The sequence below is a fragment of the Panthera tigris genome, chromosome F3, assembly GCF_018350195.1.
Source record: "Panthera tigris isolate Pti1 chromosome F3, P.tigris_Pti1_mat1.1, whole genome shotgun sequence".
Lineage (NCBI taxonomy): Eukaryota > Metazoa > Chordata > Mammalia > Carnivora > Felidae > Panthera > Panthera tigris.
In genome coordinates this window covers 6,725,513-6,753,080 of record NC_056678.1, presented here as the reverse complement: position 1 = coordinate 6,753,080, position 27,568 = coordinate 6,725,513, and the positions used below count along the sequence as shown (strand labels likewise).

General features: G+C 39.7%; 1 protein-coding gene across 7 annotated transcripts in view; it reads right to left on the bottom strand.

Annotated features, from left to right (window-relative positions):
- The window catches only part of AKT3 (AKT serine/threonine kinase 3), a 304,267-nt gene that overhangs the window by 95,508 nt on the left and 181,191 nt on the right, over positions 1 to 27,568 (bottom strand). For all 7 annotated transcript variants that reach the window (XM_042976947.1, XM_007076970.3, XM_042976948.1 and 4 more), the window contains one exon: positions 24,645 to 24,776. In XM_042976947.1, the coding sequence (XP_042832881.1) occupies positions 24,645 to 24,776 (132 nt within the window). The remainder of the gene's footprint in view (positions 1 to 24,644; positions 24,777 to 27,568) is intronic.

The following is a 27,568-nucleotide window of genomic DNA, read 5'->3' as shown; positions in this document are numbered from 1 at the left end:
GTTGGTTAAGTGACTCTTGATTTCTGCTCAGGTCATGATCTCACAGTTGTGAGATGGAACTCCCCCCCTCCCCCCCGCCCCGCCCAAATCTCCAAAGCAAGGAGCTTGATTAAGATTCTCTCTCTCCCCCTCTGCCCCCCCTCACTCGCTTTTTCTCTCTCTCAAAAACAAAACAAAAACAAAACAAACAAACAAACAAAAAGGAGGGATAAACCAAGGGACAACAACAGTATTCCAAGAGAGGAATGAGGATGCCTTAGGCTACTATGGTAGCAGCAGGAACAGGAGAAAAGGGGATAGTTTTAAAATCTTTTTGAGATATAAAATTAGCAGCAATAATCCAAAAAATACCTGCCTTCAACATGAGGGTGAATTAAAAAAAAAAAAACAAAAGCACACACCTCTTTACAGGCAGTCAGAAGGAGATTCACAGAAAAGATACCATTTGCAGGTTATGCTGTAGGATTGCAAAGTGATCGGAGGCAGAGAGCCAGGAAAAGACTACAAAAAGGTAAGTATGAAACCCATCTGGAACCAGAAAAGACATCCTAGTGCTTCAGAAAGTATTTCCAGAGGGGAGTTCATTCTGCTTTTTAAAACAAGCCTAGCACATACAATAGTTATTTTCCTAAATCAGTAAGTTTCAAGACAGAAGATTAGTTTTTTCTAAGTTCTGCAATTTGCCTAACTAACCACCCCAAAGGAGCAAGTAAAGATGTACGGAAACAAATGCTAAAACAAGATTTCTTTGTCAGGAGAATGGAAATGCAATTAATACCATGTACGCATCTTGCAAAAATATTAAAATGTATTTTCTGCCATATTTTACATACGATCAGATTAGAATTCTTCCCTCTTAATGCAGATTTAATAGTACTGTATTTCACATACTAATTAGTTTCTGCTATGAAGATAAGGTAGGCACAAGCTAAAAAGTAAACACAGATGCCAATAATTTTTAATTACAGTTAAAAGCAACATGTCAAAACAAAAAGTTAAAAATAACAGCGATAAAACTTAGTGACTAAAACAATGTGATGCCTTTTAAAAAATCCACTCGTTGATCAGGACTATAAATGAAGAAGCGCTACACATGCTTGGGTGTGCAACAGAAGTAGAATGTTTTCGTGAAAAAGCTTCTGAAATACAGTTCCATGTATATTCATCCCCGGTAAAATACTAATGAGTTTTTAAATCTAGTTTCTCTCACAGGAATGGGCTTTGATTTCTTGGAGGATGTGAGGCAGAGAACAGCCCTCCTTCCTCACATTTAGGTTCCCAATCGTCTCCGATTTATCACTCACTCCCTTCTACTACACGTGGTCTCAGCTTCCGCCTTCATCTGCCCCCCCTCCCCACCCCGCGCCTCCTGTCGCGTGGAGGTTGGGTGCTTTGTGGGGGGTGAGGGGTAGGAAGTGGCAGAGAAGGGGAGAAAAAGAAGATCTGGGACACCAAGGGTTTCAGATCCTTCAATCCCTGCACTAACTCAGCAACATAGTAGGCTTGATTACTCCCACCCTGCAGGCAGAAACGGAGGCACCGGGGCTGCAGGTGTGACAAGCAATACTGATGGCATGTGTGAGGCCAACGTTCCCGTCACTTCTACTCCACACGACGCCGCCTCCCGTTCACACAGCCCAGTGTCTATGTAACCCGACACTTGAAGTCCGTTCATGGTGACTTTCTCCACCCTGAACACAAGGCTGTAGCCAGTTGAAATCAACATACGCCCATTGGAACCACTTCCGCCCCCCACCAGAGCAACAGCAAACACCTGGAGGCGAGGGGTGAGCGGGAAACAGGGACAAGGGGGCAGAGAAGCCTGCACCCTGCCTCACTTGCTCTCGATTAACCCGCAGGGAGGGCCAGCGATTGTTATTTACTTGTTCTCTGTCTTGACGCCATGTGTTAGCAATCCATACATTTCTTTCCATAGGAAACACATCACACTTCTCAAGCTCTAAATCTGGGGTCCTAACTTCCCCTCTTCTGCAAACTTGGTTTCTGCCCAGATGAGCCTGCTCACGCCCTCCCACTCTCCGGGGGCCACACTGTCTTCGCGCTGTTCCTTCGTTACTATCTCTACTCTCTTTCTTGCCCACTTGTCACCCTGATGGAGAAAAGCAAAGCACAGGTGGTCCTCTGCGGCCTATGAACACTACGTCTCCGTTCTCAAGTGCTGTCATTTGATACTTTGTCCTGGATGCTCCTGTCCCCACCCCCAGGGCGCAGCCCCACTAACTGCCCCCTGGACCCCCAGGACCCAGCCCCACTGACCAGTCAGTTGCAAGGGGCTGAGCTGCCGCTGCTCTGACCTCACCCCTGATCCTGGGTCTGGGCTCTGACCTGCAGAAACCAGTGCAGCACTGCTGCTGCTCCGCACCCTGGCCTGGGGGGTCCCAGGCTGAGGCTCTGACCAAACAGAAGTGGCGCTGTGACTGCTCTGCCCGCTGCCACAGGGCCCCGAGTCATGGCTCTGACCTGTCATGGCATGGACCACCCCTGGGTCCTCGGGTCCTGAGTCAGGGCTCTGTCCCACCAGCACCGCACCGGCACCTGGGGGCTCTGTGACCCGCTCCCTGAACTTAAAGTTGCGACTTGACCCAACATTGCTGGGGCAACGTGGGTTTGTGACTGACCATCCACAAAGGAGGCCCTGCTGCCATTGGGTCCGAAGGCACCACTGCACTCTGACCTCCTAGCGATCCAGCTACTGCTGCGTCCCTCTCCGCCCCCGGTCCTGAGTCCCTGTGGCGATCCCTAGAGACCCAGGCCCCAGTTCCACAGGAAACGTGCACATACCGGCATCCCAGACACCAGCGCCACCCCACATACACCTGTGCTCCAAGATGCAGCTCTGTGTGCACCAGATCCCGGGACACCAGCTCTGTGGACACCCAGTGCCAGCACATCACACCTCTCACCAAAAGGGATTTCCTTGGCTAGAACTTCCTCTCACAGGCAAAAAAGAACAGGAGGGGGTGTCTGGGTGATTCGGTTGGTTAAGCATCTGAGTCTTGATATCAGCTCAGGTCATGATCTCAAGGTTCCTGAGATCCTGCCTCATGTTTGGGCTCTGCGCTGGCAGCGTGGAGCTTCCTTGGGATTCCCGCTCTCCCTCTGTCTTTGCCCCTCCCCAACTTGCTCTCTCTCCCTCAAAATAAAGAAATAAACATTAAAAATTAAAAAAAAAAAAAGAATGGGAGGACCCCAGCTACCTTCAGCCCCAGTAGCCCTACCCACCAGTAACACCCATGGGATCTCTACAGGCTTGGCCATGGAAAACACCCACAATCTTCACTGATGTTGGTCTCAGCTGACAGGGCTGCATGGGGACTACTTGGCCGTACCCTCCCAGCAACCAGACACGGGGCCACACCCAGCTGGTGTACTCACAGAAGCCAGTCCAAAAAGGCTGGGAGAGATGGCCACTCCTTCAAATGCTCAGATAGCAACACAAAGACATTAGAAACACACAAAAAAGGAAGAAAACATGACACCTCCAAAGGTACACAATAATTTTCCAGTAACTGACACCGAAGAAATGGACTTGATAGTTCTCTATCAAGAATTAAAAATAGAGAAGTTCAGCAAGATTCAAGAAAACACAGAGAAATAATTCAATGAACTCAGAAAGACAATACATGAACAAAACCAGAAGTTCAACAAAGATACAGATCATATAAAAGAACCAAACAAAAATTTGCGAGCTGAAGAATATTAAGAACAAAATGAAAAAATGCAGTAGAGAGCTTTAAATCAGGCTCAATTAAGCGGAAGAAACTTGAAAGACAGACCTCTTGACATTATCCAGTTAGAGGAGAAAAAAAGATGTGAGAATGAAAAAGTGAAGGAAGCCTATGTGATTACGGGATACCACCAAGTGAAACAATATTCACATGTGGGAGTCCCAGCAGGAGAAGAGAGAGAGAGGAAGGGATAGAGTACTTATCTAAAGAAGTAACAGTCGAAAATGTCCCAAATCTGGGGAGAGATATGGCCATTCAGGTCCACAAAGCTCAAAGATACCCAAGGAGATTCCACCAAAAGAGATCTTTACTGAGACACATTACAATCAAGCTCTCAAAAATCAAAGACAAAGAGAATTTTGAAAGCAGCGAGAAAAAAATGTATTCATCAAATACATGGGAACCCCAATCAGGCTCTCAGTGAAGTTTCTGAGCAGAAACCTTGCAGGCCAAGAGACAGTGGGAGGATATATTCCAAGTGATGAAAGAAAAAAACCTCCTAACTAGGAATACTTTACCCAGTAAAGTGGTCCTTCAGAAATGAAGGAGAGACAAAGACTTTCCCAGAAAAACAAAAGCTGAGGGAATTCACCACAACTAGACTGTCTTACATGAAATGCTAAACAAAGTTCTTCAAGCTGAAATGAAAGGCTGCTAATTAGTAACATGAAAACATACAAAAGGATAAAATTCACTGGAAAAGGTAAATATATAGTCAAATTCAAAACACTCTAATGCTGCAACTGAAGTGTGTAAATCACCTTGGCCACTAGCATACACTTTAAAGACAAATGAGTTAAAAATAATTATAGCTACAGTATTTTGCTACTGGACACACAGGTAAATTTGGACGTCAACAACATAAAATGTTGGGGGGAGCAAGTACATGTGTAGACCTTTTTCCAATCAATTGAAGCTGTTATCAGCTTGAAACAGACTGTTACAACAGTAAGATGTATTATGACCATCGTGGTAATCACAAAGCCAAAAATTGTAACAGATTCACAAATAGAGAAAAGAATCAAAGTATACATACCACTACAAAAAACCATCAATTCACAAAAAAGCAAGCAAGCAAGAAAGGACAAGAACTACAAAATAAATAGAAAGCAATACACAAAATGGTGACAGTCAAGTCTTGAACTATTAATAATTACTTTAAATGCAAAGGGTTTGAATTCGCCAATTAAAAGACACAGAGGGGCTGAGTAAGTTAAAAAACCAAGATCCAAGTATGCTACCTAAAGGAGCAGCACTTCAGCTTTAAGCTCACGGGCTGAAAAGTGAAGGGATGAAAAAGATGCTCTAGGCAAAAAGAGCAGTGGTAGCTCTACCTATGCAAACAAAAGAGACTTAAGTCAAAAGCTGTAGTGAGAGCCAAAGATCTTTTTTTTTTTTTTTAAAGAAGATCTTTATATAATGATATAAGGGTCTGCTCATGAAGAGGCTGTAATAGTTATAAATATATATAATTATGAGCAAATCTGAAGACTGAAACAGACAGCAATATGAAAGTAGTAGGGAACTCAAATATCCCACTTTGGATATGGGATAGATCCCATCAATGGACAGACCATCCTGATAGAAAATCAATAAGGAAATCATGGACTTGAACTATACTTTAGCCAAATGGAGCTAACAAACAGATATAGAACATTCCATCCAATAGCAGCATGATAATACACATTCTTCTCAAGCACACATTGAACATTCTCCAGGATTAATCATTTATTAGGTCACAAAACAATTCTTAACAAACTTAAGAAAATCTATCCATATCAAGTATCTTTTCCAACCAATACAGTAAGAAACTAAAAACGAATTATAGGAAGAAAGCTGGAAAATTCACAAATACATGGAAATTAAACAAAATACTTCAGATTAAGCAACTGGTCAAAGAAGAAATCAAAAGGGAAATTTTAAAAATCTTGAAATAAATGAAATAGAAACACAACACACCAACACTTATGGAACACAGCAAAAGCAATTCTAAGAGACAAGTTAATAGTCGTAAGTTTCTTACATTAAGAATAAATAAAGATCTCAAATAAACAATCTAAATTTACACCTTAAGGAATTAAAAAAAGAACACAGTGAACCCAAAGTTAGTAGAAAGAAGGGAATAATTAAGATTAGAGAAGTGAAATAGAGACTAGAAGGACAATGGAGAAAAAAATCAATGAAACTAAGAATTGGTTCTTTAAAAAGATAAAAAAATTGACAAGTGTTTAGTGACACTAAGATAAAAAAAGATGACTAATAAAATTATAAATGAAAGAGGAGACATTACAACTGATACAACAAAAATATAAGAATCATAACAGACTATTATAAACAATTATCACCAAAATATTAGATACCTCAGAAGAAATGGATAAATCCTAGAAACATACAACTTCTCAAGACTGACTCATGAATAGAAAATCTGAACAGAGCAGTAATGAGCAAAAGTTTAAATTAGGAATCAAAAATCTCCTTACAAATAAAAGCTCAAAAGCAGATGGTTTCATTGGAGAATTCTATCAAACATTTAAAGAAGAATTAATATCAATCTTTCTCAAACTCTTCCAGAATTGAAGAGGAAGGAACATGTTTAAACTTGTTTTATGGGGCTAGCATTTCTCATACCCACGCCAGACAAAACACTGCAAGAAAAGAAAATTATAGGCCAACACTTCTGATGAACATACATGCAAAAATCCTCAACAAAATACCAGCAACCCTAATTCAAGAGCACGTTAAAAGGATTATACACCATGATCAACTGGGATTTATCCCTGAGATGCAAAGATGATTCAACACAGTTCAGTAAGTGTGATATACATCACATTAATAAAAGATAAAAAGCGTATGATCATTTCCAAAGGTGCCAAAATATATCTGACAAAAATAAATATCCTTTCATGATAAAAACTATCAATAAACCAGGTATAAAAGCAATGTACCTCAACATAACAAAGGCCATGTATGATAAGCCCACAGTTAATACCATACTCAGTGGTGAAAAGTTAAAAGTCTTTCCTCTAACATCAGAAACCAGACAGACACTCACTGTCAGCACTTCTAATCAACACAGTACTGGAGTTACTAGCCACAATAGTTCAGAGGGAAGGAAGGTGAGTGAGAGAGGGAGCATACAAATGGGGGGGAAAGGTAAAATTATCTTTTGCAAATTACATGATGTTATATATACACAGTAAACCCTAAAGACTCCACCAAAAAGCTGTTAGGATTCATAAATGAATTCAGTAAAGTTACAGGATACCAAACCAACACACAAAAAATCCACTGCATTTCTATTCACTTAACAATAAACTATCTGAAAGAGAAATGGAAGAAAGCAACCCTATTTGCCACTGCATCAAAAAGAATAAAATACTTTGGAGCAGATTTAACCAAGGAGGTGAAAGACCCGTGCACTGGAAACTACTGGAATTGACAAAAGAAACTGAAGAACACATAAACAAATGGAAATATACCCTGTGTTCTTGGGTTGGAAACATTAACATTGTGAAAATGTCCACACCACCCGAAGTGATACACACAGATTCAACGCAATCCCTATCAAAATTCCAGTGGCACTAAAAAACTATCCTCAAATTTGTTTGTAGCCACAAAAGACCCTAAAAGCCAAAGCAATCTTGAAAAAGAACAAAGCTGGGTGCTTCACACTTCTTTATCTCAAACTATACTCCAATGCTATAGTAAGCAAAACAGTATAGTAAGCAAAACACTACGGTCAAAGCAATGAAAATGGACCTCCATTGGGGCACCTGGGTGGCTCAGTTGGTCCGACTTTGGCTCAGGTCATGATCTCTCGGTTCGGGACTTTGGGCCCCATGTTAGGCTCTGTGCTGACAGCTCAGAGCCTGGAGCCTGCTTCAGATTCTGTGTCTCCCTCTCTCTCTCTGCCCCTCCCCTGCTCATGCTCTCTCTCCCTCTCTCAAAAATAAAGATTTAAAAAAATTAAAAAAAAAAAAAAAGGACCTCTATCTTACACTAGTCACAAAAATTAACTCAAAATAGGTTAAAGACAACTCTAAGACCTGAAACCATAAAAATCTTAGAAGAAAACATAAGGAAAAAGCTCCTTGACATTGGTCTTGGCAACTTTTACCTGGACAAGACACAAAGGGAAAAGGCAACAAAAGCTAAAATAAACAAGTGGGACTATATCTAACTAAAGAGCTTCTGCACAATAAAGGAAACCATCAATAAATTGAAATGGTACAGAACAAGAAAAATATTTGCAAGCCATGTACCTGATAAGGGGTTAATATCCAAAATACATAAAGAACTCACAGAACTCAACAGCAAGAAAGCAAAATAATCTGACTAAAAAGGGGCAGACATTATTCCAAAAAGACAAACAAATGGCCAACAGGTACATGAAAAGATGCTCAATATCACTAATCATCCAGGAAATGCAAATCAAAACTACAATCAGGTATCATTTACACCTGAAGAATGGCTATTATCAAGAGAAGAAATAACAAACATTGGAGAAAAGGAAAGCCTTACACACTGTTGATGGGAATGTAAATTGATGCAGTCACTACGGAAAACAGTATGGTGGTTCCTCAAAAACTTAAAGATAGAACTACTATACGATCCAACAATCCCACCCTGATATACAGCTGAAGGAAATGAAATCAGGGTTTTAAAGAGATGTCCACACCCCCATGTTCACTGCAGCATCATTCACAACAGCCAAGATATGAGAACAACCTAAATGTCCTTCAATGAATGAATGAATGAATGAATGAAGAAACTTTGGCATACAGGGGTGCCTGGGTGGCTCAGTCGGTTGAGCGTCTGACTCTTGCTTTTGGGTCAGGTCATGATCTCACGGTTTGTGGGTTCCAGCCCCGCATCGGGCTCTGTGCAGTTAGTGTGTAGCCTGCTTGGGATTTTCTCTCTCTCTCTCTCTCTCTCTCTCTCTCTCTCTCTCTCTCTCGCCCTCCCCTGCTTGCACTCTCTCTCTCCCAAAATAAATAAATAAACAAACTTAAAAAAGATTTAAATAAAAAAAAAGAAACTTTGGCATATAAATACATGGAGCATTATTCAGCCATAAAAAAGGAGATTCTGCCATTTGTGACAACATGGATGAAACTGGAGAGCATAATGCCAAGTGAAATAAGCCAGACAGAGAAAGACAAATACTGGATGGCGTCTCTTACATGTGGAATCTAAACAAAAACAAAAACAAAAACTTCAAAAAGCTGATTTCGTAGAAACAAAGGGTACTGTGGTGGTTTTGGCCAGGGGCTGGAGAGGGGGAGATGGGGGGATGTAGGTCAAAGGGCACAAATGTTCAGTTACAAGAAGGATAAGTTCTGAGGCTCTAATGTGCAGCATGGAGACTCCACTAAATAATCCCATATGTTCTACCTGAAAGTTGTTGAGAGTAGATCTTTCTTAGGAATTCTCATTGCACACATACAAAAGGTCAACCAAGAGGTGACGGATATTTTAACTAACTTGATCTTGATAATCATTCCACAGTTCCAAGTCATCATGTTGTATACTTCAAATACATTTATATTTGTCAATTATTCCTCAAAGTTGGGGGGAAAAAGTAGAATTTATTATAATTCTGACTCGCTAAAACACGGCAAGAACTCTGTGAGGGAAAAGCAAAGATGACAGGCCAAGCAGGTGATGATGAATGGGCACTGGCCATCTGCCTGGCCATATGTGCAGTCTGGTGGGCGGTGGAAAACCACACTACTGGAGGGATGGACTATTAATTGGGGCACAGCCCTACGGCAATCATTATGGGAATTTAAGGGGTACATTAAAGTAGGGCAAGCTGATGCCCATCAGAAGTACCTGGTCCAGGATCAGGTGATTGGAACCAGCAAGTGTACATCCTTGAATGCTTGTTTAAGGTGGCCATCCAACTTCATAAAGTGAGTGGATACAGGGGAGCTGGAGAGCAATGCAGAGATAGCTTGACCATCAACATATTCCTCTGCACCCTCTGAGACACAAAATGCCAGTAAGAACCACCCAGTCTATCAGACAGAGAGCAGATCCCTAGGGCGGCAGACTCCCCAGGAGGAAGCCCCTCCCTACTGTATACAGTTGGCCAGGTACACTACAGTGGACCACCACCACCACCAGTATTCCTCAAGGCTATAAATGGGACCTGACAGGCAAATGTACTCTGGACTGGGCTTTGCATACCACCTACTAGTGGTAGGTAAAAACTCAAAAGACTAGAACAGAAGATAGTGTATCAATCTGGACCACCAAGGTACATGTCATCAGACCAAGAAACATACTTTATAACCCACAGCCACCAATAATGGGCAAAGAGGTATCACATCAAATGGACATTCCATGTCCATTTCATCCTCAGTATAACCATCTGATAAAGAATTACAATGGGGAGGGGGGCGTCTGGGTGGCTCAGTGGATTAAGTGTCAGACTGTTGATCCTGGCTCAGATCATCATCTCATGATTATGGGACTGAGCCCTACGCTTGGCTTGGCAGTGCAGAGCCTGCTTGGGATTTTTCCCTCTCGCCATTCCTCCCCCCTCTCCCCCTCCCCAAAACAAATAAACATTAAAAAAATGGGGGGGGGGCCTGGGTGGCTCAGTCGGTTAAGCTTCCAACTTTGGCTCAGGTCATGATCTCCTGGTTTGTGGGTTTGAACCCCACGTTGGGCTCTGTGCTGACAGCTCAGAGCCTGGAGCCTGCTTCAGATTCTGTGTCTCCCTCCCTCTTTCTGCCCCTCCCCCACTTGTGCTCTGTCTCTCTCACTCTCAAAAATAAATACACATTAAAAATTTTTTTTGAACAAAAAAAAAAGAATTGGAATGGGAAACTGAAACAACTGTTATCTAAAATGGGAGGAGACAAAGACATAAAGGGCTAGAGTACATGCCTTCCCAACTGTGCCCAGTTGATAGATTTCTCCACTTTTCTGGAGGACATGTGGAACAGGGGGTAGAAAAGGATGGTGTCAGGACTCTGCAATTCTTCCCCACATCACCACAACTTTCTTTTTTTCCTACCTGATGTAGTGATCCTGGGCCCGGGGCTACCACTATGGGTGCTAGGAGCAGGGCTCAAACCTTAGCAAGACATAGTCTATACCTTTAACTGCCATGCCCGAGTTCCAAAGGGCCTGTGGGATGGACTGTGTCTTCACCCCATCTAGGAAAAGCAGGGTTGACCGTGAACGCAGCTGTGATGCCTGGCGGTCGAGAGAGTGCACCAGTTCCGTGACTGTATCTCTACCCCATGAGTGGGACTGGACTGAGGGAGACATATGCAGTAGACTACCGGTACTGCAGGCAATCTGAATCAGCACGTACTTACCCCAAATGGGAAAGTTCCCATCTCTGGGTTACTTGTCTGTAGAAGTTTCATGTCACTGCTGTAACAAATTACCACAAACTTGGTGGCTTAAAACAACAAAAATTTATTCCCTCACAGTTCTGGAGACCAGAAGTCCAAAATCGAGATTGGCAGAGCTAAGTTCCCTTCAAGGGGAAGAATCCATTCATCCCATGCCGCTCTTCTAACTCTTGGGAGGTGCCAGAAGCTCCGTGCGTTGGAGCCCCACCACTCCAATCTCTTTTCAGTCTTTATGCTACCTTCACTTTCTCCCCTGTGTAAATCAAACCCTCCTCTGCCTTACTTGACAGACAACTGTCACTGGCTACAGGACCCACCCGGATCACTGAGGGCAATCTCCTCATCTTGATAGTCTTCATTTAATTATATCTGCAAACACTCTTTTTCCAAACAAGGTCACATTAACAGGTTCCAGGAATTAAGATGTGGAGATGATTGTTCTGGGGTTCAATACTCAACCCACTACAGTTCAAACGCTGGTCCCCCAAATTCACTTTTGTTTCACATGTAAAACACATTCACCCATCCCAACATCTCCAAAAGTCTTGACTCACACTATCAATTTTAAGGCTAAAATCTCACATAAACCTCATCAGCTCAAAAGTCTGAAACCTCATCATCTAAATCGTGAAGTCAGATATGGGAGAGATGGCTGGTATGATCCATCCTGGGGCAAAATTCATCTGTATCTATGGACCTCTTAAACCAGAAAGCAAGGTATCTTTATCCAAAATACAATGGTGTGACAGGCATAGGGCAGACATTGTCATTCTGAAAGGGAGAAACTGGAAAGAATAAAGGGATCAGCCATCTCAAACAAGCTCAGCCAAGGAAATTCCTTTAGACCCCAAGGTGTGAGAAATCCTCTGTATTTGCATTTATTTTTCCTTTTTTCATGTTTATTTATTTGTAAGAGGGACAGAGAGGCAGAGATTGTAATTGGGAGGGGCAGGAAGAGACAGAGACAGAGAATCCCAAGAAGGCTCCACACTGTCAGCATAGAGCCTGACTTGGGGCTCTATCCCACAACCTATGAGATCACGACCTGAGCTGAAATCAAGACTGATGCTTAACCACTTAACCAACCAAGCCACCCAGGTGCCCCTGTATTTGCATTTCTCTCCTCAAGGCCCATTTCTGCCCTACAGCCTCTGTCTATATGCCTGTGGCTCTGGCCTCAGAGTCTTACTTCTTTTTCCTTTAAAAGTAACATCCATTTGCAGCTCACATCCATCAACTACAGCATTTCTTTTACACTGCCTGGGCTTCTAACACTGTCAGTGTATTCTGTAACTATAGTTAAGTCTTGTGTGCTTTGTCTATTGATTAATTCTGAAAACCGAACACCAATGTAGTGCCTGCAGTATTATAAAAGTAAGTAAATATCATTTATAGCAGAATCAAATAGTATCGTTAATCAGTAAAAGAGGACATCCTTTTCATCAATAATCCTGAGTTCCTCTAGGGACAATGCTTCATGTGTCTGGGCCAAACTGCTTCTTATACTACATCCATTACTCATTGATCATTCCATATTTCACTCTGCTTCACATTTGGACTAGGTCTTTCTTGAACAAATATTTGTTTTATCTTGAGGTTCCTAAATTCTTTTTCCTCCTCCTCCTCCTTTATTCTACCATTAGAAACAACCTTAGTCAAATAACCTGCTAGGAACTGATTGGCTATTTATACATATGTCATCTTGAGATTCATTATCATGAACACTAAGTGTTATTTAGCTCTATTGCTTCATGGACTCCATCTCTGACTCTTGATTGAACTTCCTTCTAAATTTTGCTAAAATAAGTATGATACAATTTTATGGGCATTCCTTTATTGGGAGATAATCTGTTTCTTGCTTTCTGAAAGCTTTCAAGATGATGTTTTTAGCCTTAAGGTTCAAAACTTTCCCAAAGATGTAAGAGAGTGTCTAGGGTCCATTTTCTCTTCTTTTTAAGGTTTTATTTTTAAATAATCTCTGCATTCAATGTGGGACTCAAACTCACAGCCCCAAAATCAAAAGTCACAGGCTCCACTGACTGAGCCAGCCAGGGGGCCCCATTTTCTTTTCTCTGGCTCAGTACTCAGTAGACACTTTCAATCTGAAGACTTCAGCTGTAATTAATTTTATCTTCTTTGATTAGTTCTTTCAATCTCTTCCCATTTCAAAAATTTTTTAATGTTTATTTATTTATCTTGAGAGAAGAGAGCAGGGGAGGGAGGGAGGAACAGACAGAGAGGGAGAGAGAGAGAGAGGGAGAGAGAGAGAGAGAATGAATTCCAAGCAGGTTCCACACCCAGCATGAAGCCCGATGGGGGGCTTGATCCCACGACCCTGGGATCATGACATGAGCCAAAATCAAGAATCGGACGCTTAACTGACTGAACCACCCAGGCACCCCCACTTAAATTCTTATACATATTGAGTTTTCTTTTTAATTTTTAAAAAATGTTTATTTATTTTTGAGAGAGAGAGAGAGAGAGAGAGAGAGAGACAGAGAAAGAGAATCCGAAGCAAGCTCCAGGCTCTGAGCTGTCAGCAAAGAACCCAATGTGGGGCTTGAACCCACAAACCATGAGGTCATGACCTGAGCCAAAGTCAGTTGCCTAACCAGCTGAGCCACCCAGGCACCTCTTCTACATATTGAATTTTCTTTTTCTTTTTTAAAAAACGTTTATTTATTTTTGAGAGACAGAGAGAGACAGAGTGCAAGCAGGGTAGGGGCAGAGAGAGAGGGAGACACAGAATCCGAAGCAGGCTCCAGGCTCGGAGCTGTCAGCACAGAGCCTGACAGCGGGGCCCGAACTCACAAACCGCGAGATCGTGACCTGAGCCGAAGTCGGACGCTCAACTGAGTGAGCCACCCAGGCGCCTCTTCTACATACTGAGTTTTCTTGATTGAGCTTTCATGTCCTAACTATTCTTCCAATATTTTCCACTGCTGTATTTTTGGCACTTCATTCTCAGATATTCCCCCAAGATCTGTTTACAATCCTTGTATTAAATGTTTTATTTTAGCAATCAAGCATTAAATTTACAATTACTTTTTCTTGTGCTCTATTTCTTTTTCAGCCTATTTTTGTTTTGTAGGACGACATCTTTTCCTACTTCTCTACAAATACTAATTAGAGATTGTGAATATATCTTCAGTTCTCTGTTTTGTCTCTGTTCTCACTAGGATCAACTATTCTTTTGTTCTTCTTCGTTCTCTTTTATGCTGTCTTTAGATTTTCCTCATCTGTTTGGTGATCCTCAGCACTCTGTTCATATCCTTGAATGACTAACGAGGTAGATTAATAGAACATGGGTTCTCTAGCTGAATGGGAACGCGAAAAATAGATTCTACTATGTGGATTAGGAAACATGCCGGCACACTTTAAGAGTCTGAGAGAACGGAAAAGCAATTTGACTACTCCATTCTGACCCCAGAAATATCCAAGAAAAGAGGGTGCCAGCTGCCACCACTGGGAACCTCGCCTACCTAGGTCAGACTACTCAAAAACATTGGAAGAAAGGCGGTTCGATTTTTATCCCGACATAAACACTATACCCAACCACTCTGTATGGCTGAGGCTATGGGCGGGATTAGATGGACTCAGCTGATCCGATCAGAGTGAGGTAAAAACGCCGTTCAGGCATACCTTGTTTTTTCTGCTTCACTCTACTGTCCTTTGCAGATAGTGCTGTTTTTCTTCCAAATTGAGGGTTTGCGGCAACCCTGCATCAAGCAGCATTTACATCAGCATTTACTGCTCACGTTGTGTCTCTGTGTCACATTTTGGTAATTCTTGCAATATTTCAATCTTCTTCATTACTATTAGATTTTATTTTACGGTGAACTCTGATCAGTGATCTTTGATGTTATTATTGTAATTATTTTGAAGTGCTATCAACCACACCCATATGAGGAAGTGAACATAATCGATAAATGTGTGTGTTCTGAATACTCTCCTGACCAAGCTCCTCTCTGGTCTCCCTCCCTCTCCTTGGGCCTCCCTATGTCTTGAGACACAAAATACTGACATTAATATTTAAACCAATTAATAACCCTATAATGGCCTCTAAGTGTTCAAGAGAAGATGTGCACATCTCCACTTTAAATCAAAAGCTAGAGACGGTGAAGGTGACTGAGGAAGGCATGCTGAAAGCTGAGAGGCTGAAAGCCAGGCCTCTTGCACCAACCAGTGAGCCACGCTGTGGATGCAAAGGGAAAATTCTTGAAGGAAATTACAACTGCTACTCCAGTGAACACATCAATGATAAGAAAGTGAAACAGCCTTACTGCTGATGTGGAGAAAGTGTCAGTGGTCTGGACAGAAGATCAAACAGCCACCACATTCCTTTAAGCCACAGCCTAACCCAGAGCAGGGCCCTGGCTCCCTTCAAGTCTGTGAAGGCTCAGAGAGGGGAGGAAGCCGCAGAAGAAAAGTCTGAAGCCTAGACAATAGCTACATCGTACAACTAACTCTGAAAACGCCCTGCAGACTGGTAAAAAGATCTTCCACAGTTAATTGTAGAGAGAAAGTCATGGCAAAAAGGGTAGGAGGGGTAGAGACACAGCTGGGAACCAAACTCCTTGCAAGATTCCCCACAAACGGGAGAGGCACCACAAGCACAGAGAAACAAGTGGATCGGACAGTAGGTGCCTGCCCTGGGAGGATGAATCCCAAGAACATCAGGCTTTGAAAACCAACGGGGCTTAACTTCAGCAGGTTTTAAAGTGAGTGGAGCTTAACTCTAGGTACTTGAAAAATCAGCAGGCTCACACACCCTTAAAGAGCCAGCATAGTAAGTAACTCAGGAGACGCAGCACAGAAACAGCACTTTGAAATGTGCCCGGGGGGTGCGAAGATTTATTTACTAATCTCGGGGAAGGGATCTTCAGGAGGCTTCTCCAAGAAGGAACATGTTGTGGGCACCGTTTCTCCCCCCCTCCCCTAGCCTGACAGCTGGACTCTGTGGGAACCAGCATTACAACTCCCCACCTAGCCTGCTAACAGCAGTGCTCTGCCCTGGTGTTCCCCTGCAGACCTGCCCCAACCAACCCTCCAAAGTGACCCCTGACATGAAGGGAGGGGGAGATGACGCACACACTAGCGCACCCAGAGTTTAATCAGCAGGGCCTTTCAGCTGGCTGCTCCTCGACGTGCCCACAACTGTGGCTGAGAGACTTAGTGCAGACAGCTGACCCCACCATGAGCTCCCACTAGCTCTGCAGGGGACCTCGACAGCACAGGGACCGAATCCTGCCCAGTGCTCCCACTGCAGGCAAAGCAAGTCACCGCAGCTAACTGGACTGAAGGGACACACTGCTTAGCCACAACAGTAGGGCACATGCAGCCCACCCAGGAGACACCCTGGAGCACCTTGTTCTAGTGACCAGGGGCATTGCACTCCGCACCACAGGACCTCTTTTATATAAAGCCACTACTTTCAAAACTTGGAGACAGGGCTGACACCCCAATACACTGAAACAAACACAGAAAGTTGGATAAAATGAGGAGACAGAGGAGTATGTTCCAAATGAAAGAACAAGACAAAAATCACAATGAGATAAATAAAATGGATATAAGCAGTATGTCTGATTAAGAATTCAAAGTAGCAGTCATAAAGATATTTACTAGACTTGAAGAAAGACCGGAAGACCTCAGTAAGACTCTCAACAGAGACAGAAAACATAAAAAGAACCAGAGATTAAAAACTGAATAACTGAAATAAAAAAATACACTACAGCCAACCAACAGTAGATTAGAAAATGCAGAAGAACACATCAGCAATCTGGAAGATGGTAATGGAAAGCAACCAGCTGAGCAGTAAAGAGAAATAATACTGAAAAATGACAAAAGGTTAAAGGAACTCAGCAACTCCATCAAGCATAGTAATATTCGCATTATAAGGATCCAAGAAGGAGAAGAAGGAGAAAAGGGGGCAGAAAACTTATTTAAAGATATAATAGCTGAAAACTTCCCTAATTTGGGGAAGGAAACAGACACACAGATCTGGAAAGCACAGAGAACCTCAAACAAAATCAACTCAAAGAGGTCCACACCAGGACATAAAGTAATTAAAGTGGCAAAAGTAATGACAAAGAGAGAATTTTAAACTTTATTTATTTATTTTGAGAGGAAAAGAGTGGGGGAGAGGCAGAGAGAGAGGGAGAGACAGAATCCCAAGCAGGCTCTGCACTGTCAGAGCAGAGCCCGATGCAGGGCTTGAACCGTGAGATCATGACCTGAGCCGAAATCAAGAGTCGGACACTCAACTGACTGAGCCACCCAGGCATCCCAAAGACAGAATTTTAAAAGCAGCAAGAGAAAATAAAATGGTTACATATGGGGAAAACTCCATAGGGCTAAGCCAAAGAAAGAATTTTAAAAGCAGCAAGAGAAAATAAAAGTTACATACAATGGGAACTCTGTAGGGCTATCAGTTGTTTTTTCAGCAAAAACTTGGCAGGCCAGAAGAGAGTAGCATGATATATTCAAAGTGTTCAAAGGTAAAATCCTGCAACCAAGAATACTCTACCCAGCAAGATTACCATTCAAAATAGAGTGACAAATAAAAGAGTTTCCCAGACAAAAGTTAAAGGAGTTCATTTACCACTAAGCATGTATTACAAGGAATATTAAAGGGAATCCTTTCAGTGGAAAGAAAAGGCCATCATCATGAGTAAGAAAATAATGAAAGGAAAAAAATTTCAGTTAAAAACAAACATATAATAAAATAATAGATTAATCACTTATAAAGCCAGTATGGAGGTTAAAATGCAAAAGAAGTAAAATCAATTATATCCAAAAAATCAGTCAAGGACTACACAAAATAAAAAGACGTAAAATACAACATCATATACACAAAAAATGGAAGAGGGAGTAAATATTTAGTGCTTTTATGTGTTTGAACTTACGTAATTATCAACTTAATATAGACTGCTATACACGTGTTATACATGAGCCTAATAGTAACCACAAATCAAAAACCTACAACAGATACACAAAACATAAAGAGCAAGGAATCCAAGCATACCACTACATAACTACATAACACTACATAACTATAAAACCAGAAAACAAATTTAAAAATGGCAGTAAGTACATACCAATCAATGATTACTTTAAACAGAAATGGATTAAATGCTCCAAGCAAAAGACATAGGGTAACTGAATGGGTAAGAGCAACACTCATCTATATGCTGCCTACAAGAAACACACTTCAGACCTAACAACACATACAAACTGAAAAACATACACCATTCAAATGGAAGTGAAAAAAAAAAAAAAAAAAAAAAGCCAGGTTAGAAATACTTACATCAGACAAAGTAGACTTTATAGCAAAGACTATGGCAAGAGACAAAAAAGGGCACTGCATAGTGATAAAGGGATCAATCCAACAAGAGGACAGCACAATTGTAAGTTGCACAAATTATAATTACAAATTACATAAAGCAATTATTAAGAAATACAGAGGAAGAGACTGACAATGATACAATAGGAGGGGACTTTAACACCCCACTTACATCAATGGAAAGGTCATGCAGAAAGAAAATCAACCAGGAAACAGTGGCTTTCAATGGCACATTAGACCAGATGGAGCTAACAGACATATATAGAACATTTCAGCCAAAAGAAGCAGAATATACATTCTATTCAAGTGCGCCTGGAACATTCTCCAGGACAGATCACATGCTGGGCCACAAAACAAGTCTGAATAATCTTAGGAAGACTGAAATCTTATCATGCATCTTTTCTGACCACAGTGATATAAAAGTAGAAATCAACCACAGCAAAAAGTCTGGAGACAACACAAATAGGCAGAGGTCAGACAACATTCTACTAAACAATGAATGGGCAAACCAAAAAATCAAAGAGAAAATGAAAAATCTCAAATTAACAACCTAACTTTACACCTAAAAACAGGTAGAAAAAAAGAGCAAACCCCAAAGCTAGTAAAATGAAATAATAATTACTAGAGCATAAATAAATTAAATAGAGACTATTTCAAACAAGCAAACAAACAAAAATGAAAAAGGACCAATTAAGCCAGGAGCTGGTTCTCTGAAACAATCAACAAAATTGATAAACCTTTAGCCAGACACATCCGCAAAAAAAAAAAAAAAAAGACTCAAATAAATAAAATCAGAAACAAAGGAGGAGAAATAACAACCAACACCACAGAAATACAATGGATTATAAAATTATTTTATAAAAAATTATATGCCAACAGGGGCACCTGGGTGGCTCAGTTGGTTGAGCATCCAACTCCTGATTTCAGCTCAGGTCACGATCCCAGGTTTGTGGGATCCATGCTGAGTGCGGAGCCTGCTTGGGATTCTCTCTCTTTTACCCCTCTCCCCTGCTCACGTTCTCGCTCACTCTTTCTCAAAAAAAAAAAAAACAAAAAAACAAAAAAAAAACAACTTAAAAAAATGATATGCCAACAAATTGGACAAACTAGAACAAATGGATAAATTCCCAGAAACATAATCTTCCAACTGAATCAGGAAAAAATAGAGGATCTGAACTGATCAATTACTGTCATGACATTGAATCAGTAATCAAAATCACAGATGAATTCTACCAAACATTTAAAGAAGAATTAATACCTATATTCTAAGCTATTCCAAAAAATAGAAGAGGAAGGAAAACTTCCAAATCCACTCTATGAGGTCAGCATTACCGGGATATCTACCTGATGTCTATTACCCTGACACTACCAAAAAAAAAAAACAAACAAACAAACAAAAAAAAAAAAAACAAAAAAAATTACAGACCAATATCTCTGATGAAAAGAGATGCGAAAATCCTCAACAAAATATCAGCAAACCAAATTCAACAGTACATTAAAAAAAAAAAAAAATTCACCACAGTCAAGCGGGATTTATTCCAGGGATATTGATTCAATATTTGCAAATCAGGGGCGCCTGGGTAGCTCAGTCGGTTAAGCGGCTGACTTTGGCTCAGGTCATGATCTCATGGTTTTTGAGTTCAAGCCCGGCATGGGGCTCTATGCTGCCAGCTCAGAGCCTGGAGCCTGCATCCAATTCTGTGTCTCCCTCTCTCTCTCTCTCTGCCCCTCCCCCATCTGCACTCTGTCTCTTTCTTGCTCACTCTTAAAAATAAACATTAAAAAAATTTTAAAACATTCACAAATCAATCAATGTGATATCTCACATTAATAAGAAAAAGGATCAAACTTTATGATCATATCAATAGATACAGAAAAAAGATTTATCAAAATACAACTTCCATTCATGATAGAAACTCTCAACAATAAGTAGGTTTAGAGGGAACATACCTCAACATAATAAAGGCCATATATGAAAAACCACAGCTAACATCATAATGGTGAAAAACTGATAGCCTTTCTTCTGAGATCAGGAATAAGACTAGTATGTCTTACTCTCACCATGTTTAACCAACACAGTACTGGAAGTCCAGCAATAGCAATAAAACAAGAAAAAGAAATAAAAGGCATCCAATCAAGAAGAAAGAAGTAAAACTGTCACTATTTGCAGTGACACAGTACTATATACAGAAAACCTTAAAAACTCCACCAAAAAAACCAATAGAACTGATAGATGAATTCAGTGAAGTTGCAGGATGCAAAATTAACATACAGAAATCTCTTGGATTTGTCTACACTAATAATAAAGTAGTAGAAAGAGAAATTAAGAAAACAATCCCATTAACAATTGCACCAAAAAGAATAAAGATGTAGTTTATGACATCAATAACTTAAAAGCCTTGAGTAGAGTGGCAGAGGAGCACAGAAGCAGTTTTCGTATGTTACTGAAGTTAAGGTGGTATAAATTCAAATTAGAGTGTTATAATTTTAGGATGTTAAATGTAATCCCCATGGTAACCACACAGAAAATAGCTATAGAATATATAGAGAAGGAAATGAGAAGGGAATTAAAATGTTTCACGAAAATAAAATCAATTAAACATAAAAGAAGTCAGTAATGCAGATAATGTGGGACAAGGAGAGTATAAAGCATAAAGAAAATAGTGACAGAACTCCCTCCTTATAAGTATTTATTTTAATGTAAACGGATTAAACTCTCCAACCAGAAGATAAGAGATGGCAGAATGGATTTGACAACAACAAAATGATCGCTATCTACAGGAGGCTTACTTTAGAGCCAAAGACACAAATATAATGAAACTGAGAGGATGGAATATTTCATACAAAAATAATCAAAAGAGAGCAGAGGTGGTTTTACCATTATCAGACAAAAAAAAATTTTTTTAAAGGTTAAAAAAGACAAAAAAAAAAGGTATTCATAAAAGGCTCAATCCATCAAGAAATAACAATTATAAGCATTTATGTACCTAATAATAAGCCCTCAAAATGTATGAAGCAAAAATAGAATTGAAATGAGTAACAGTTCTACAGTAATAGTTGGAGACATCAATACCCTACTCACAATAATGAGAGAGAACAACCAGATGAAAGGTAAGTAAAAAACAGAGGACTTAACATAATAAACCAGCTGGACCTAACAGACACACAGAGAACATTTTACCCAACAACAGATTACACATTCTTTTCAAGTGCACATGGAAAATTCTCCAGGATACACCATATGTTAGGCCACAAATTAAGTCTCAATAGATTTAAAAGATAGATATCATACCCAGTATCTTCTCTAACAGCAGTGGGATGAAGTTTGAAATGAAAAACAGAAGAAAATTAGAAAATTTACACATCTGTAGAAATTAAACAGTAGAATCTTAATCCATGGATCAAAGGAGAAATCACAAGGGAAATTAAATGAGAAAATACTGAGAAATGAACAAAAAGAAAAATGTAACACACCAAAATTTATGGGATGCATCACAAGTAGTGCTAAGTGGGAAATTGTAGATTTAGACGCTTACATTTATAAAGAAGACAGGTATCAAATCTTCAATATAACTTTACAGCTTAAGAAAAGAACTAAAGCTAAAGCTAGCAGAAGGAAGGAAATAGTAAAGATTAGAAATAAATAACAGAGAATAGAAAAACAGAGAAAAAGCAATGAAAGTAAAAGTTGGTTCTTTGAAAAGATTACAAAAATTGATACAAAGGCACAAAGAATAAAGGCATAAAGAATTAGGGGAAAAAAGAAAATACCACTAGTATGTCACAGTAATAAGTACTGTAGACAAGATCCACTGATGGAAGTTAAAATGAGCGGGCAAAAGTTTAAGAAGAAAAAGGACACTTGTATAGTCTCAGAGTATCTCCCCTAAGATAGTTATTAACTACAACGGGAGAAATGGTAATTCTACAGTGGAGAATGCTGGTAGCCAATACTTTAATCAGGTGGTCAGTGTTAATGTCAACAGTAATAAGGCACATGGACATCACTCCTCTCTATGAGGCTCTGTGATTGGCACATCAGGATTCAAACCCCAGGTCTTGTCAGACTCTAAAACATTATACTGCTTAATCATTTTTCTATAAGCAGACATATTCTCATGGATTTGTTGGCAAACGTTATCAAGGGTAGTATACCAATCTGGATATTCTCTCACTTGTGAAATATACCCAGTTCTGTGGAGTTAGTGAGAAAAGTACAATTAATTAGTAAGGGAAGACAGGCTCTAGGTGAGGCTAATGCATAAAAGAAAAAAACAGAATGGAAATGATATTTTTACTGATGCCTGACACACAGCAGATGGTAAGAGTAATAATAATCATAGCAAATCCTCATAACAATAATAGATTTTCATTTAATACTATTTTAATCTTAATTTTATTTACAGCAAATGCTATTACATGTATTCATTCATTTAATCCTGACAACAACTCTATGAGACAGGCACTATCATTTCCCCCATTTTGCAGATGAGGAAACAAAGGCATAAAAAGTTGAGCAATTTGTTTGGGATCATTTAGTAAGTGGCAGAGCCTACTACACTACACTACCTCTGGGAAGATAGCAGTTTAAAGAGTCAGGCACTATACTAAATATCCAAATCCTCAATATTCCTGTCCAGAAATACTTTTTTGTCTTTTAACAAGTAGAATTTTACAAATGAAAAATCCAACGCTTTGTTGGGCTATTCAACATGTACTCAGCACACGTGGCCTCCACCTGGTGACCTCAGTAGTTTCTCTTCCACTGATTCACTGTGATTAAGTGAATACACTACCCTAAAACATTATGAATGTCCCTAAGGGAGCAGTACTCCCCTCAAACTGCTTGTTAAAGGCCATTAGGTGGTAAGATACAAAGCTGGGAAGTGAATCCAGGCCTGCATGACTCCAAGGTCAGTGTTCTTTCCAATACCAGACACAGACTTGTGTACCAGTTGAAATTAAAACAAATGTACAAACACAGGGGAGATGAGGAAACTATACAGCTGACCCCTGCACAACATGGGTTTGAACTGTGCAGGTCCACTTATACGCAGATTGTTTTCAACAAATACAGTACAGTCCTGTGAATGTATTTTCTGTTCCTTAATGATTTTCTTAATAACATTTTCTTTTCTCTAGCTTACTTCATTGTAAGAATACAGTATATAAGTCATATGACATACAAAATATGTTAATGAACTGTTCATGATACCATGAAGGCTTTCAGTCAACCATATACTGTTAGTAGTTAACTTTAGTCAAAAGTTAGATGTGGATTTCTGACTGAGCAGGGAGTCATTCTTAACCTCCATCTTGTTCAATGGTCAATGGTGGTTGCAAATAATGGAAAGTTAAAGTAGTCTATAAAGTATGATAATAATATATATTTAAAAAATTTTTTTATGTTTATTTGTTTTTGAGAGAACCACAGCATGAGCAGGGGAGGGGCAGAGAGAGAGGGAGACACAGAACTCAAAGTGGGCTCCAGGCTCTGTGATGTCAGAACAAAGCCCAACACGGGGCTCAACCTCACAAACCGTGAGGTCATGACCTGAGCTAAAGTTGGACGCTTAACCAACTGAGCCACCCAGGAGCCCCTCAATTCAGAACTCTTGAGTGAGGACTAGCATCATTAACATGCTAGTTATCTGTATGGATCTAAGTTACGGAGATGGGGGTTAAGGCCTCCTGAAAGAATTTCAAAGTTTTATGATTCCTGTATTTTCAAATCTATTAAAGATGCTCTTCCATTCACCATTATATAAGCTGTATAATATACAGGTACAAGTCATCTGTGTTATCCTAATCACTTTTTTATTTAATAATAGAAAATTCAGAATGTTGGGGAAAAACATTAAAAAGCAACACTAAGTATAATCAGTGATATAGGTCACAAATAGACAGTAAAAACATTTCCCCAAACACACATAAATAAATATTTCTATCTCAAGGAAATAAAATACCTTCAGTATACAACTTCCAGATAATATTATCAACTTTTGAAAATGTTAATGTTATAAATAAATATTGATATACAGATACTACCGCAGCAGTAACCAACAATCTACATTTTGGTTACTTAATGGAATTTCTACACTTTAGTCATGTGTATGCGTGAACACACATATGTGCATACCATAAGCAAATATTTAGTAATCAACTCTATTAATCAATTACCTTTGCAATAATAACTTCTTTCTTCAGAATCTTCATAGCATAGTATTTTCCACTTGCCTTCTCTCGAACCAAAATAACTTTTCCAAAAGTGCCTTTACCTAGTAGTTTCAAATAGTCAAAATCATTCATTGTCTGAAAAATATAAATTAAAAAAATGTAATATGAAATATTTGATGCAATTCATTTATAAACATATAGGTATATGTTTGTGGTATCTACCCAAAAGTAAATTTTACAAATTTTTAAGCACACTTAAGAAGAATCAGACTGGCAATAGCTACCTCACCAACAATCATGGATGCTAGAAATAATTTAAGCAATTCTCAGATACTAAAGGCAGTAACTGTGAACCTCAAATTCCTCAGCTAGTCAAACTATCAGTCAAGTGTACGAGGAAAGGAAAAATAGAACCATTTTCATTCACTTTCAAGGACTCAAGTTTCTTTTTTTTCTCTTTTTATTGAAGTATAATTAACATAGAGTATTATACTAGTTTCAGTGCACAACACAATGATTCAACAGTTCTATGCACTTCTGAGTGTTCATCAAGGTAAGTGTACTCTTAATCCCCTTCATCTATTTCACCCGTCTTTTCCACCTGCCTTCTCTCTGGCAACCGCCAATTTGTTCTCTGTATTTAAGAGTCTGGTTTTTTTTTTTTTCCCTCCTTTGTTTGTTCATTTGCTTTATTTCTTAAATTCCACGTATAAATGAATTCATATGGTATTTGTCTTTCTCTGACACTTCATTTAGCACACTACTCTCTAGATCCATCCATGTTGTCGCAAATGGCAAGTTTTCATTATTTTTTATGGCTGAGTAGTATTCCATGGTGTACATATACCACATCTTCTTATCCATCTGTCTATCAATGGACACTTGGCCTCTTTCTATATCTTGGCTATTGTAAAAAATGCTGCAATGAACATAGGGGTGCATCTATCTTTTCAAATAGTGTTTTTGTTTTCTTTGGATAAATATCCAGTAGTGGAATTACTGGATCCTATAATAATTCTATTTTTAATTTTTTGAGAAACTTCCACACTGTTTTCTAAGGACTCAGGTTTTTAAGGACTTGGTAGTGTCACTTTCCCCAAACAACATGATCATCGAAAATGCGCCCCACAAACATTTCCAGATACATGTAAGGAAGCAGTCCTTTTCAGGGAAGCTATCTGAGAATGTACTCAAGCGAAGTAAGGATAGAATCCTAGAAAGTGAAAGATGTGTGTATGAGAAATGTTGAAAATAACCTGGATCACGAGGAGAAGAAACCTAAGAAAGTGGCAGTACAAATCTGAGAAAGCAATTGGTGCAATCAGAGCAGAAAGGCAGGGAAGTCTAAGAATGCCTTTAATTAATCTGCCTGTATTCAGTTTCATTTCTCATTCCTAAGGCAGGTGATTCCCAGGATTTTGCCAAGCTGACCTGCTACTTGCTCTTTACAGCCCTCTATATGCACACTTTTCCTGCTCTATGAGCATTCTTCCACAAACTTCCTTAATTTCGATATTGCTTGTGCACCGATGCCTCCCCCCACCCCCCAGCTTTTTGTCTGTATGGACTTATCTCTTTTTAAAATGCCTTTATTACCATTTTAATGGGCTTTTAAATGGAAGGGGAGATAACTGGATATGCTCAGTTTATCATCTTAAATTTAAATTCAGTTCAGAGGGTTTTATGAATAACAAGTTCAGAATCTGGATTTTATCCTACAGATAATCAGAAGTTATTGAAGATTTTTATATTTTTTCCTGGTTACCACCCATCTGAAGTAAATGTCAAGAATGTCCCAAATCAGTGATCTCAGCTTCTACATTAAGAAACTGAACAAGAGCAAATTAAACTCAAGAGAAATAGAAGGAAATAATGAAGATTAGAGCAGAAATCAATTAAATTTTAAAAAGAAAAAAAAGGAGAGGATCTCAGTGAAACCAAAAGCTGGTTCTTTGAGAAGATCAATAAAAATGACAAACCTCTAGCCAGATTGGCCTGGAAAATAAGAACAAGAGACACAAATTAACCAATGTCAGGAATGAGAGAGAGCTGACATCACTACAGATTCTACGGATACTAAAAGGATCACATGGGAATATCATAAACAGCTATAAGCTGCCAACACTATAAAATTGGCAATATACAGGAAATGAAAAAATTCCCTGAAAGCCTCAAACTTTCGAAGCCCACTCAAGAAACAGATACCTTGATAGCCCTATGTTTACTAAGGAAATTGAATTTGTGGTCAAAAACCTCTCCACAAAGAAAACTCTAGGGCTAGATGGTTTCACTGCTGAATTTTATAAACATTTAAGGAAGAAATGATACCAAATCTATGTATACGCCTAAAGAAGAAAGTTGAGGAAAAGGGAATACTTCCCAATTAATTCCATAAGGCCATCATTACCCTGATTATCAAAACCAGACAAAAACATTACAAGAAAGCTACAGACCAATATTCCTCATGTACATGACATGTAAAAATTCTAAGTTTTAGAAACAAATGCCTATATTCCCTTTCAAGTTTATTTGCTGTCTATAATTTTGAAAATTTTTCCAAATGTCAAATTATAATGTCTTAATCATTCAAAAATATCTTTAGTTCAAGGGGCGCCTGGGTGGCTCAGTCAGTTAAGCACCCCACTCTTGTTTTAGGCTCAGGTCATGATGTCATGGTTTGTGAGATCAAGCCCTGCATCAGGCTATGTGCTGACAGCATCGAGCTTCCTTGGGATTCTCTCTCTTTGCCCCTCCCCTGCTCTCTCTCTCTCTCTCAAAAAAAAAAAAAAAAAAAAAAAAAAGGCGGGGGGCACCTGGGTGGCTCAGTCAATTGAGAATCTGACTTCGGCTCAGGTCATGATCTCGCAGTTTGTGAGTTTGAGCCCCGTTTCAGGCTCTCTGCTGACAGCTCAGAGCCTGGAGCCTGC